This window comes from Haliotis rubra, unplaced genomic scaffold, assembly GCF_003918875.1.
Source record: "Haliotis rubra isolate DU_JTF1 unplaced genomic scaffold, ASM391887v1 Scf326, whole genome shotgun sequence".
Lineage (NCBI taxonomy): Eukaryota > Metazoa > Mollusca > Gastropoda > Lepetellida > Haliotidae > Haliotis > Haliotis rubra.
The window spans coordinates 1,036,957-1,049,972 of NW_025766998.1; the positions used below are offsets into that span (position 1 = coordinate 1,036,957).

At 39.5% G+C, this 13,016-nt stretch overlaps 1 protein-coding gene across 4 annotated transcripts in view; it reads left to right on the forward strand.

The window, feature by feature from the left end:
- The window catches only part of LOC124283970 (1-phosphatidylinositol 4,5-bisphosphate phosphodiesterase eta-1-like), a 97,737-nt gene that overhangs the window by 39,883 nt on the left and 44,838 nt on the right, over positions 1-13,016 (forward strand). The window contains exon 1 of one of the 4 annotated variants that reach the window (XM_046720021.1): positions 11,691-11,950. The exons of the other annotated variants lie outside the window; for them this stretch is intronic. Within the exon in view, the coding sequence (XP_046575977.1) occupies positions 11,893-11,950 (58 nt within the window). The 5' untranslated portion in view covers positions 11,691-11,892. Of the gene's footprint in view, positions 1-11,690; positions 11,951-13,016 lie in introns of those variants that run through there. 4 annotated transcript variants of the gene reach the window in all.

A 13,016-nucleotide genomic window follows, 5' to 3' on the forward strand; every position in this document is an offset into this window, starting at 1 on the left:
TCCAGGTACAGAATATCTGACCATACTGGGGCTTCTTTCTTTCAGTATTAAAATGGAGTTTGTTTCTGTTGACTTCAGAGTCTTGAGTCTGTTCTTGAATGTGAGTCTGTTCTTGTGACTGTGAGTCTGTTCTTGAATGTGAGTCTGTCCTTAAATGTGAGTCTGTTCTTGAATGTGAGTCTGTCCTTAAATGTCAGTCTGTCCTTCAATGTCAGTCTGTCCTTAAATGTCAGTCTGTCCTTCAATGTGACCCTGTTCTTGAATGTGAGTCAGGTCTTGAATGTGAGTCTGTTCGTGAATGTAAGTCTGTCCATGAATGTGAGTCTGTCCTTAAATGTCAGTCTGTCCTTCAATGTGAGTCTGTCCTTCAATGTGACCCTGTTCTTGAATGTGAGTCTGTCCTTCAATGTGACCCTGTTCTTGAATGTCAGTCTGTCCTTCAATGTGACCCTGGTCTTAAATGTCAGTCTGTCCTTCAATGTGACCCTGTTCTTGAATGTGAGTCAGGTCTTGAATGTGAGTCTGTTCTTGAATGTTCTGTTTGGACAGAATGTTGATAAGACAGAGTCTGTCATATGTAGTCCAAAGTGTCCTTGAGTACTATTACTCCCATGAATGTTGAAAGTTGTGTCAAAGTGTCTACTTGAAAGGGTGTGTTATGTTAGGACATGACTATATTTACACACTCGACATGGTACACGAAAAGAATAAACACAGTCGGTCCCTCGTGTTGAACAGTGAATGGTGACATAGAAATGGTCAGGCTGACATGTTTCTGAATGAAGTATAAAGGCAGACAAGTTGGTGCAAACAGGACATATCCTTGTGTGTGCATGCGTGGGTGGGTGCATGAGTGCATTTGCACTTGTCCACGGCTGTGTCTGTGAGTGTGTATGTCTGTGTTTCTGACTGTCTGTCCATCCATCCATCCATCCATCCATCTGTCCATCTGCTCCCCTGACAACACTGTAGGCCTACAGTGACCCTCCTTGGCCTACTGGCTATGTGAGAGCTTTGTGTGTGTGCCTATGTGTCTATCAATCTGTCTGTCTGCTCCCCTGACAACACTGTAGCCCTACGGTGACCCTCCTTGGCCTACTGGCTATGTGAGAGCTTTGTGTGTGTGCCTATGTGTCTATCAATCTGTCCAGTCTGCTCCCCTGACAACACTGTAGGCCTACAGTGACCCTCCTTGGCCTACTGGCTATGTCAGAGAGCTTTGTGTGTGTGCCTATGTGTCTATCAATCTGTCAGTCTGCTCCCCTGACAACACTGTAGCCCTACAGTGACCCTCCTTGGCTTGCTCCGCTGTGATATAGCTGGAATATTATTAAAAGCGCCGTAAAACTGAACTCACTCACTCCTTGGCTTGCTAACTATGTGAGAGCTTTGTCGGTGATAATGGTCAGGGCAATAGGGCAATCTTAGCGCTTAAGTCAACACAGATTGTTGCAGTGTGGAACCATACTCGATATAAACAACTACATTTTGTTCTTAGGATTAACCTATCTTCAGTTCAGTTACTTATCACAACCCATTGTATGTATATCAACTGAAAGACCCACACAAAGTTTTAAGCTAATTGTCTTGGCCTAATACTATGCAACGACATGGCTTTTTAGGGTGACAATCATCATGTTTGCATGACATAATGAGAACTACTGTACAGCTGACTGGGTGTAGGGATTTTACATTTGTTTGGAGGAAAGCAGGTAAGAGTTGTCTACCCTTTGGTTATAAACCCAGAAAATATACTCATGCAGGTGGTTGCTGCTGATATGAGACTGGGCACATCGTACTGTTTATTTTTGTGTGTAAGTTAATTTAGTTTACTAATCTACTATATAAAATTTAGTAGATGACACCTCCGTATGACAGGAAGCGATGTTTCTTTAAACACATGTTAAAGGATTTGTCTTTAATTTTCCAGTTCCCTGTCAACACTCAGAGATGATAAATGATTAATTGAGAGCCACAACAGCTGTTTTGCAAATACTGTTTTTAGTATAGTTCTTTGATTTTGTGATGAGAGTTTTGCATTGTGTCATATGATGCAGTGTAGCTTTACCTTTCACCCAGTTTTGTGCTTGGTCTTAAAATATACCTGGGTCTTATAATATTCCTGGGTCTTATAATATTCCTGAGTCATATAATATTCCTTGGTCTTATAATATTGCCTGAGTCATATAATATTCCTGACTCTTATAATATTCCTTGGTCTTATAATATTCCTGAGTCTTATAATATTCCTGGGTCTTATAATATTCCTGAGTCTTATAATATTCCTTGATCATATAATATTCCTGGGTCTTATAATATTCCTGAGTCTTATAATATTCCTTGGTGGTCTTATAATATTCCTGGGTCTTATAATATTCCTGAGTCTTATAATATTCCTGGGTCTTATAATATTCCTGGGTCCAATTTCGTTGCATTTACCGAATGTCATCTGGCAGTATCAGCTGTGCTGTACAGTCAGTCCTTTGTTGTGTTATTGGTGCTCAGTTTCTCTATAAACTAGACACTGTTCTTCATGCTTGTGGGCGAACGGGATCGGGTGGTCAGGCTCGCTGGCTTGGTTGACACATGTGATCAGTTCCCAATTGCACAGATCGATGCTCATGCTGTTGATCACTGGATTGTCTGGTCCAGACTTGATTATTTGTAGACCGCCACCATATAGCTGGAATGTTGCTGAGTGCGGTGTAAAACTAAACTCACTCACTCACTTCATGCTTGTGCTGGGTCGGTGGGTAGCTGAGTGGTTAAAGCACCCGCTCAGACCTCACGCTGAAGACCCAGGTTCAATTCCCCATATTGGTACAATGTGTGAAGCCCATTTCTGGTGTCCCCTGCTGTGATATTGCTGGAATATTGCTAAAAGGGATGTAAAACCATCATCATCATCATCATCATCATCATCATCATGCTCGTGTTGCTTCCAATCTGTGAAGACCTAGGTTAGAACAGAACTAACGGGATCGGGTGATCAGGCTCAGTGACCTGGTTGACACATGTCATTGTTTGCCAGTTAAGTAGATCAATGTTCATGCTGTTGATCACTGGATTGTCTGATCCAGACTCGATTATTAACAGTCCGCTGCCATATAGCTGGAATATTGCTGAGTGGGGCATTAAACAACGAAGAACAAAGAACAGTGTCGATTCTAGTGTTCCGAACTGTTGTTCCGTGATGACAAGATGACCTGATGACCTGCGGGTATGCAAGATTGTTTTAGATAAGTTGTGTTATTAAGTTAAGCTGTTGAAGCATTGCAGCTTAGACAGTATGACATTCTTGGTAGAAGTTGGACACCTGTTGATTGGTGGATAGTTACGTGGCTCAGTTGTGCTGGGACAGAATCTTAATTGATTTATTGTTGATCAAATTAAATCTGCTCAGCAAGCATGGATGAAGGACGGAGTGGCTGTTGTAACAGCATGGAAGCAATGGTGCATGTGTTGTTGATGATGAGGAAGTTACCTTCTGGCGGAATCATGGACAGACTGGAATGTACCTCAGGTGATTATAAACGTACAGGGAATATTACGTGAGTGTCTGTGCCACTCAGATGTGTCTAATATATTGCTACTTGGGATGTGTCAAGATTGGTGGTTACAATATGTCCTTTCTTTGTGTTGCATTTTAGAAGTTGGGAAGTACAATATTGACAAACTTTATGGATAACAACTTCTTTCATTTCATGAGTGTGATGTTTCAGTACAGATTCTTGTACCATTGCTTGACAGTAGAATATGTCCCCTGCACCCCATGCCTGTCTCCCATGTGAAGATTGTGCGTCAGGGTCCCAATACCCCATGGTTATCTCCTGTGTGGATATTGTGGGTCAAAATTACCCACCAGTACCCTATATTTGTCGTCATGTGAACGTATGTGTCAGAATAATCCCTCAACACCCCATGTTTGTCTCCCATGTGAAGGTTAGAGAGGTCTGTGTATCGTGCTTTGGTGTTCTGTCTACACAAGAAAGTATGTTGTGATCAAAGATAAAGTGTAGAGTTTACCTGGGATTATAATGTGGGAACTTACAATGAAATGAAATGAGACGCTAGATTAAAACCTGCAGATAGCTTTGTAATTGTACGTAAAGATCAGTGATAAGTGGAACACGTGTTCGGTCAAGCATAACATAATAACAGTTGAAGGGGGAAGGGCTAAAGAATGGTGTGTTATTCACCGTCACATGCCTGCATTTGTACTTTATGTATGGCAGAGGGGAGGTGAGATCGGGTATAATGTCATGGTTGAGATTGTACTTGTCCGAACTTTTACAGTGCTAACCTACGAAGATGCCAGCTGCAGTTAACATAGATACCTCAGGCACTTCCTGCTGACTCCAACCAACCAGTTCTTGTTTCATTCAATGAGTACCATGTTTTATGTATGTGGTATGTAGAGGTGGGAATCGAACTACTGACCTTCCACTCCCTGGGCAGACGCTGTACCCATAAGGCCACAGAGGCTGTGAGGAAGACAGAAGATTGAGCCCTCTAGTTATAGAACTTGTCTAGTTAATGTGCTTCTGAAGATTTGAGCTGCATAGTCAGCAATGATATTTACATTGTCATCATCAAATCAGGTGTGAAAATCTGGACGGATAATCTGTGAAAACGTCTATTGGATTGTGACCATATTCTCTACACAAACCATTTCAATATTCGTTCCGAAATATACAACAAAGGAATGGTTTCTGTTTTCAAATAGAAACAGTATGGTACAAAGAAAGGTATTACTACAAGATAAGGTGATGCTTCCGTCCTTCAGGGGTGGAGGGCTAGCCTAGTGGTTAAAGGGTTCGCTTGTCACGCCAAAGCCCCCACATGGGTACAATGTTTGAAGCCCATTTCTGGTGTTCCCCGCTGTGATATTGGTGGAATATTGCTAAAAGTGGCGTAAAACTAAACTCACTCACTCACTCATTAAGACATCAGCAGGATGTCGGTGATGCTGCAAAGACTGCGAGGACATGCCCGTTACTCCAAGTGGGGGGTGTTAGTGAGTGAGGACAGGTTAGACTGGAGTGAAACGGCTGCTAACGGCAACAGGTACATAGTTTACGGGGATTCCGGTATGCCCGATTTGAGTCATGTCCCCAGGATCCGGCTCGAGGAATTCCTGGAGAGAGTCAAACGTGAGTAGCAGTGGCCTCCTCGGAAAAGTCACATTGAACACATTGCAGAAAGTTTTTATTAAAGTTTGGTAATTTTTTGTTTTCTCTTGAGTTTTTTCTTTTTATAATCAACCATGTTGAAACCTGCAGTGACTATTAGGGTTAGGGTTAATATAAATTTTATAATAGAAGACTTGGTTTATTGATGCGATTAAACAATTTGATAAACTTAATATCATGATGCAATAAATATGCAAATGAGATGACCTTTAAGACAATTAATTAATATATATATATATATGTTCGGGTTTTTGAGGTTTTATATTATATATATGAGTGAGTTGGGTTTAATGTGACTCAGTACTTCCCGATGTGTCACCTAATGTTGGATGAAAGACAAAGTGGTTGAGGTTTCACACATTCACCTGGTTTTGAAACTCACCAAAATGGGTACAAACCTAGAAACACAATCATGGTAACCCAGGATTCTAACACAATCATTAGTTCCTGGAGTGCCCAAGAGATGCAACTCTGCACAGCAAATTGTGGTACCTTAGATGTCTTGACCATCGGTGCCCATACACTACATGAAACATGACCTTGTTCATTCAAATTTTGTGGTCTTGCAATGTTTCTGAAAGAATTGTAATATTTATTTAAATTATTTATTTGTAATATTTATGAATAATACACATGAAACACATTTGGTTATGATCTCTGAGTATCACTAATCAACCATCCCAGAATTGGTGATATAGAGCTAGTTAGCCCGGCTTGTCTCTCATTGGGCCACTTACCACACCAACAGCTGGGGAGCTGTTCGCTATGTCGGCAATGGCAATAGTCTAATGGAAACAGATGCTGAAGAAATAAGTAGTAATAGTATTTTATACTATTCAAGGGAAATAAGTGCATTATACACTGATCAAACAGATAATACTTTTCTGCCAATGATATAATCATTGTATTAGAATGATAATTAAACTCCTTGTATTTGTTAACTGGGTCAGTCGAACAATTGTAAACTGAAATCAAATTATATCAAGTGCTGATCAATTTACATCCTGATGTGGATGCCTTTAATGTTGTCACGTGACCTGTGGTAATACTATCGTCAATTACATTCCCGTTAATTGATTATAAGGAAGGATCCGTCTGTGTATTACGAGGCATATGGAGGATAACGCACCTCATTGCTCGACTTATAGTTATGGGTGTTCATTGTTTAATGGATTTGCCAAAAATACCACAAACCTCTTAAAGCGAAGAGGACCATTTGTTTGATCAAAGCTACGTATGTTCTAATCAAACACTTAAAAAACAAAATGAACCTTTTCTTTATAGAAGTGAATTTTTTAAATTTCTGAAATCAATGAACTTATTTTCTTCCCTGTTGACTCTTCCCCCTGTCAAATCCAGGTTAGGTCTTCAGCAACTCATGCTTGTTATAAGAGGGGGCTAAGGTTATTGGGTGGTCAGGCTTGCTGACTTGGTTGATGCATGTTAATGTATTTCAACACAGATTGATGTAAAGCGCTGTTATTTCTGGTCCAGACTTGATTATTTACTGAATACCAGACCCATGAAGATTGGGGTTAGAATTGGTCTTCAGTAACCCATGCTTGTCGTAAGAGGCAACTAACAGGATTGGGTGGTCAGGCTCGTTGAATTGGTTGACACATGTCATCATATTCCTATTGCGTAGATCTATACTCATGCTGTTGATCACTGGATTGTCTGGTCTTGATTATTTACAGACCGCTGCCATAACCTGGAATATTGCTGAATGCAGCGTAAAGCTAAAACTCACTCACTCACTCACTCACTCACTCACTCACTCACTCACTCACTCACTCACTCACTCACTCACTCACTCACTCACTCACTCACTCACTCACTCACTCACTCACTCCTCACTACCATATTGTAGATGGAATATTGAGTTTGCAACAAACACAATCCACTCTCACAATGCCAAAAGAGATATAATATATGCAAACTATGAAAAAGTGTGGCTTTAAATTTATTTACAGAAGTGTTATGGCCTCATCTTTAAGATGGGTATAAGTGCTGACTCAGTGGAACTCCCCAGAGAGTGACTGTACACTGGATTCACACCCTATTCCCTGTGATGTTACAAGTACACTCAGTTAAAGCCACTTGCTATTACCAGTTCATGCAACTTTGTTTTCTAATGAAAATTGAAAGGAAGTTTATTTTTATAATCCTATTTTCTTCAATGGATTGTTCCCCCAAGAGACCAGTCGCCATCTTGCAGGTTGCCATGGTAGCAATGGAGGAACGCATTTTCCCAGAGAACACAGCTTCCTGTCTGGCACTCAGCATGTGTTTTGTTGATAAAAAATTGTGAAAAAACAACACATTTGACAGTTTTCTTTTACATGTTAGCGACAAATGTAATTAGTGTCTTAGAGCCAAAGGAAATTACATTAAGGAAATGCTTTATCAGCCGTTACTCAAAAAAATTAACCTTATATATATAGACTAATCTTGTTTCAGTAACCTTTAACGACCTACTTATGCTCATAAAAACTTGAACAGGACTGTCCTGAATAACTTCGGTCATCAGTTTACACGTCTGCTACATTAGTTCATCATAGTCATGAAGCAGTGGGAGAGCAGTAAAGTGTTGGCTTGTCACATTGAAGGTCTAGGTTTGATTCCCTGCCTATGTGCAATGTGGGAAGCCCATGTCTTGCACCTTCTGGTTAAATGTTGATGTAAGTGGAATAAAACCCAACTCACTCACTCATGTTCTGGTACATCATGGGTGTGTTGTTACCGTCCACTCATCCATCCCATCTGTGCAACATTGAGATGCAGGTCCATGGGCGGATCCAGGAATTTTGAAATGGGGTGGGGAGGGTGCGTGGCTCCGCCAACACAAAACAAAAATCTTCAAGTTGGTCTTAAGTCATTTTCAAAGGTGGGGGGGGTGGGGGTGGGGTGATTGTTCCGATACCCCTGAACCCCCCCTCTGGATCCGCCAATGAGGTCCACCACCAGATAGTGTGTCAAGGCACCACACACCACCAAGGACACTTGTTTTTCCAAATATTCTTGAAATTAGTCTTCTAAAGGATCATGTATTCCAGTCCTTAGACACATTTATGGTTTAATGGTGATGCATGTGTTTAAACACACTAGACATGTTCATGCAGCAATTGTCACATATACAATGGTTATATTAATGTAGCCCCCAGACATCACACTTACTTGAATGTTTCTATGAATCTGCCACATAAAAAGTTGTAATGGAAACTACAAATTCTTTGCTATTGATTATGCAAATCTAATCATAAAAATGCCTTGATTTGTTGTTGTATTTTGTTGTTAATGTGATATACTTGAAACGGTGCCAGCATGGTTCCTGGAAGGGAAATAACCACTTTGTCTCAAACACAGTGTGACCCAATCACTCATTCCATTCTGATAAAGGGCTTGTTGTATATGGGAATAGTTATTAAGTTTATGCATTCTCGGTACTGTGCTGTGAACATGGAAGGACCAAGTAGTTATTTCAAAGTTGACATGATCTAAACAGACTGATGCTCAGGGGAGGAGAAGCAGGGAGGAATATGTCCAATTTATGAGTTTAACTGTATGCATTCTGTAAGTACGGTAGTTTGTTTGGGAGGAGGGGACAACATCACGTGGCTTCTGAACATCCATCATGAAATCTGGACCATATTGTAAATAATTGATATTATGAGCTGCAAGTGTTAGAAGCTTTTAGCACATGTGCAATACTTGCATTATAAATTATGCTGGTTTGTCTGACAGTAGAGTGAAGCTATGATTGGGAGTTCCATCTGTTTCGGCCATTTTCCTCATGTGTTTTATAGACCGGTTGAACTAAGGTTAAGATTTGCTGATTGACGTTAAAATTATACTGTGTATTAAAAATATTGAGATAAAAATATAATGATGTTTATGACTTCTACTTTGGCCTAGTGGTTAAAGCGTCCGCTCATCATGCTGAAGACCCGGCACAGTGTGTGAAGCCCATTTCTGGAGTCCCCTCCATGATATTGCTGGCATATTGCTAGAAGCGGCGTAAAACTAAACTCATTCACTCATAGTGTGGGGGAAAAAACTTAATGACTGGAAGTTGGGGGTTAGAGAGTTATCTTTAACAACCCATATTTGTTGTTTGAGGTGACTAACAGGAACCGCTGGTTCGGTTTTCCCTCTTGTATCTTTATTTCGTAGTTCAAAGCTTATGATGTCAGTCACTTAATTGCGTTGGTCCAGACTTGATTTTTTTTTTTTTATGAAGTGAAGCTATAAACAAAACAACTTAAAAATGTTATGAAACAAACTTAATTTTTTTAGCAGACTGAGAAAGTAGGTTTTAAACAACCATAACCAAATTGGCTAGCAGTGTCTGTCATCATGCCCCCCTTTTAAGGATGGTTTAGGTAATTGTGTTTGTGTTACATTGTGTCAAGGATTCAGTGAGTATCAAACAGCAGTCAACACCATTCTTCCAGTGAATTGATGAGAGTCTGTCTGTCTTCACAGGAGTGATGCTGAGAAAATCTGACGAAATGTCACCGACTTTTTATGAGTGTCAGTCGTGTATATAAGTCCTGGCGTAGCATACGTTGTGATCAATAACACAGATAAATATTTCACTATACACAATTGATTTTTACCAGAAGTATTAAGTTACAGAGCTTTGCAGAAAGAGTAGATCATTGAGATAAGGTTGTCAACACAACAATAAAAAAATGTTGCTTCTTGCAGGTTTGGGAAATGCTTTGTACGTCTAAAGATTTTGAACTTGACTCTGAATTAATTTTTAAAAATGTTTGTCGCTCTTTCGTATCTAATTTTTTAAAATATTTTTTTTCCCTGGATGGGCGTGGTGGGGTAGGCTAGTAGTTAAAGCGTTCACTCGTCACACCAAACACCCGGGTTCGATTCCCCACATGAGTACAATGTGTGAAGCCCATTTCTGGTGTCCTCCGCCGTTATATTGCTGGAATATTGCTAAAAGCGTCGTAAAACCCAACACACTCATTCAAGACACAGACTGGTGTTGTAGTCACAAGTTGTGTTGAGAGGTGGTCATGCTGTCAATCCCTGGTTTGCCTGGGTCAGACTTGATCCTTGTCCAGCTGCCTCATACAGCTTGGGCACTGCTGACAACAGCTTTCATCAATGTTACAAAGACCTCTCTAACACCAGTATTCTATGAAGGGGTGAGGGAGTATGGTTTTACGCCGCTTTTAGCAATATTCCAGCAACATCACAGTGGGGGCACCAGAAATGGGCTTCACACATTGTACCCATGTGGGGAATCGAACCCGAGTCTTCAGCGTGATGAGCTAACGCTTTAACCAGTAGGCTACCCCACCGCCCCAGTATTCTATGAACTCAGTTTGAGAGTTTGCTTCAGGAGCACAGTGAAAGCCACCTTATCATTCCAGCCGATATACTGATTATTTAATTTCTTGCTGCTTTACCTGACTGAAAACAATCTCCTTTTCCTGAAAAGCTCAACATCTTGCTGCTACAGATTTACAGAAATTGTAAAGCAAGATAGCTCCAATTTTTTAATAAAAATATTGAATATAGTTTTATTTTATTAAATTAATTACATAAAACAAACATATATCTATCATTTTTAAGATATATGTTAATCCTTCTTCAGAGATTCTGGCAGACTAGCATAATTTCTCTTGTTTACAGATATGTTTAGTGCTACAAAAGGGGCCCGTGAAGATCGAGGGGTAGAAAAGGGAGAAACGATATGAAAAGTAATGATCTTACCCTTTCAAAACATGCTGATATGAAATTCAAAATGAAAATATGCTTCCCAAAAAGAATATTTTGAAATAACAAAGACTTTTGTAGTTTCACCTGAATAAGTAATTAATAACATATAAACATATAGCTTGCCTGGAAATTTGAATGAATTATTCATAAATATTTCTAAACATAGGTTTAATAAATAGTTAATGTACTCTCTATAACAGCTTGACTGAAAGTCATGACATGTTCATTGTGCACTGTCTTCAATAGTCTTGTTTTTGGTGGTGGAGGAATTTGGTAAACTGATGGAATTGTTATTTTCAGTGCTGTTTCCATTTGTGTGTGTAAGTCAACCTTTTGGGTCTGCAGTAGACTGTTTTTCTACCTACAGCAGTCCGATAATCCGATAATGCAGTGTGAAAACCATTAAAGGCTAACTGCAGTGTGTCCACCATGATTTGAGAGGGGAGCTTTGGACTTAGTGACCAGACATGGATATTATTTTCTAAATCGTTTCTCTCTCAATTGACTAAGTAAATATTTGGAGACACAGTTTTGCATGTCCATGCCGTGACTTTGACTCAATTAATCGTGATACAGCCATGTTGAATGTTGCTGAGTTGTCCCAGGGTAGCTACTTGCAAGTGTAGCGTAAGTTACCATGCATCGTGCATGTTTTCACTCAAGCGAGCCAATGTAAGAGACTGAATCAATACCACCAGAAGGGAATTCTTCTCTGCTGAACTGCGAGCTGTGTCAACGCAGGTGGACATCAATATATAGTGAATTGTTAGTTTACGATGTATGGTGAGATGAAGTGGAGTTGTAGTTCATTCAAGGAATGTGTTCAAAGAAATGACAGCTGTGAAATGGAACGACAAGTTTTTCACTTGTGGATAAAGCTACTTACTACACAGCTTGTTTCCTGTTGATGTTTGTATGTGAAACTGTTTAGGAGATATACCTTCCTGCATTTACAATGTCCAATTCAGAGGAGGATAAAGAAAATGATGAAGAGAACGAAGAAAATGCAGAGTGTAAGTTTTTCTTGTCCCGAGTTTGTTATGAAGGCCTCTTTGTAGAGTATTATGACTGTTACTAGTTAAGTTTGATTTCTGACAATTTAAAAAAAACGTTATCGGAAAGGCTTTATTCTGTGCACAATATAGTCTGACTTGATGTGATTATATTTAGATCTTGTTAAAGGATATGTTTGAAATTGATGTAAAATGTGATGACTTGAGTGCTGGTGTGGCCATCACTCGGAAATGTTCTATTTAATTGAGTTTTTGAACGTGACAGTTGCAGGAAGAATCTGGGAATACAGCAGGTGTTGTCATCAAGTTGTTGCATATTAAGTAACAAGAGGATAGCATAGGACTATCATGATGACAGAACAATGAAAATCGATGATAATTTGAAAGAAGAATTTTGGAAATAGGCAAATGTCACTTAGGAAGTGAACAAGGTAACAGAATAGGACAATCATGGTAAAAGAACAGTGAAAATTGATGACAGTTTGATGGAAGAGTTTGGGAAGTAGGCAAACATTTTCATGATAAGTCACTTTGATACAGTGAGTTGGCTTGGATTCTTTACTCACATTTGAATTTCACAAAATGTGCTAAATTTGATGAGATAGATTTAACTTGAACATTTGTTATGTGACCTGTTGGTTTGATAACATGCTTGTTGCTGCAAGACAGTTGATGTTTTTAGCGTATTTGAGAACTGAAAAAATATTAGAAAAACCATGCACTAATTTGTACAGTGTGATTATACGATGAAGTTAATAAAAGATGATGAGAGACGATGAAAGATGATGAAAGATGTTAAAAGACGATGAACTGTTAAAGACGATGAAAGATGTTAAAAGACGATGAACTGTTAAAGACGATGAAAGACAATGGAAGACGATGAAAGACAATGAAAGACCAGCACAGGTGTGAGGGTCATTACAATGAGGTCAGTGTGCCATTCAGTAATATTGACAACCAATGGTTTTGTACAGGAATATAGATTTCAACATTCATTATGACGTGTATTATTCTGTTCCCGAGGGGCTGGGTGGGGGGTGTACAAAAGTACTACTTTGTCTCTCTT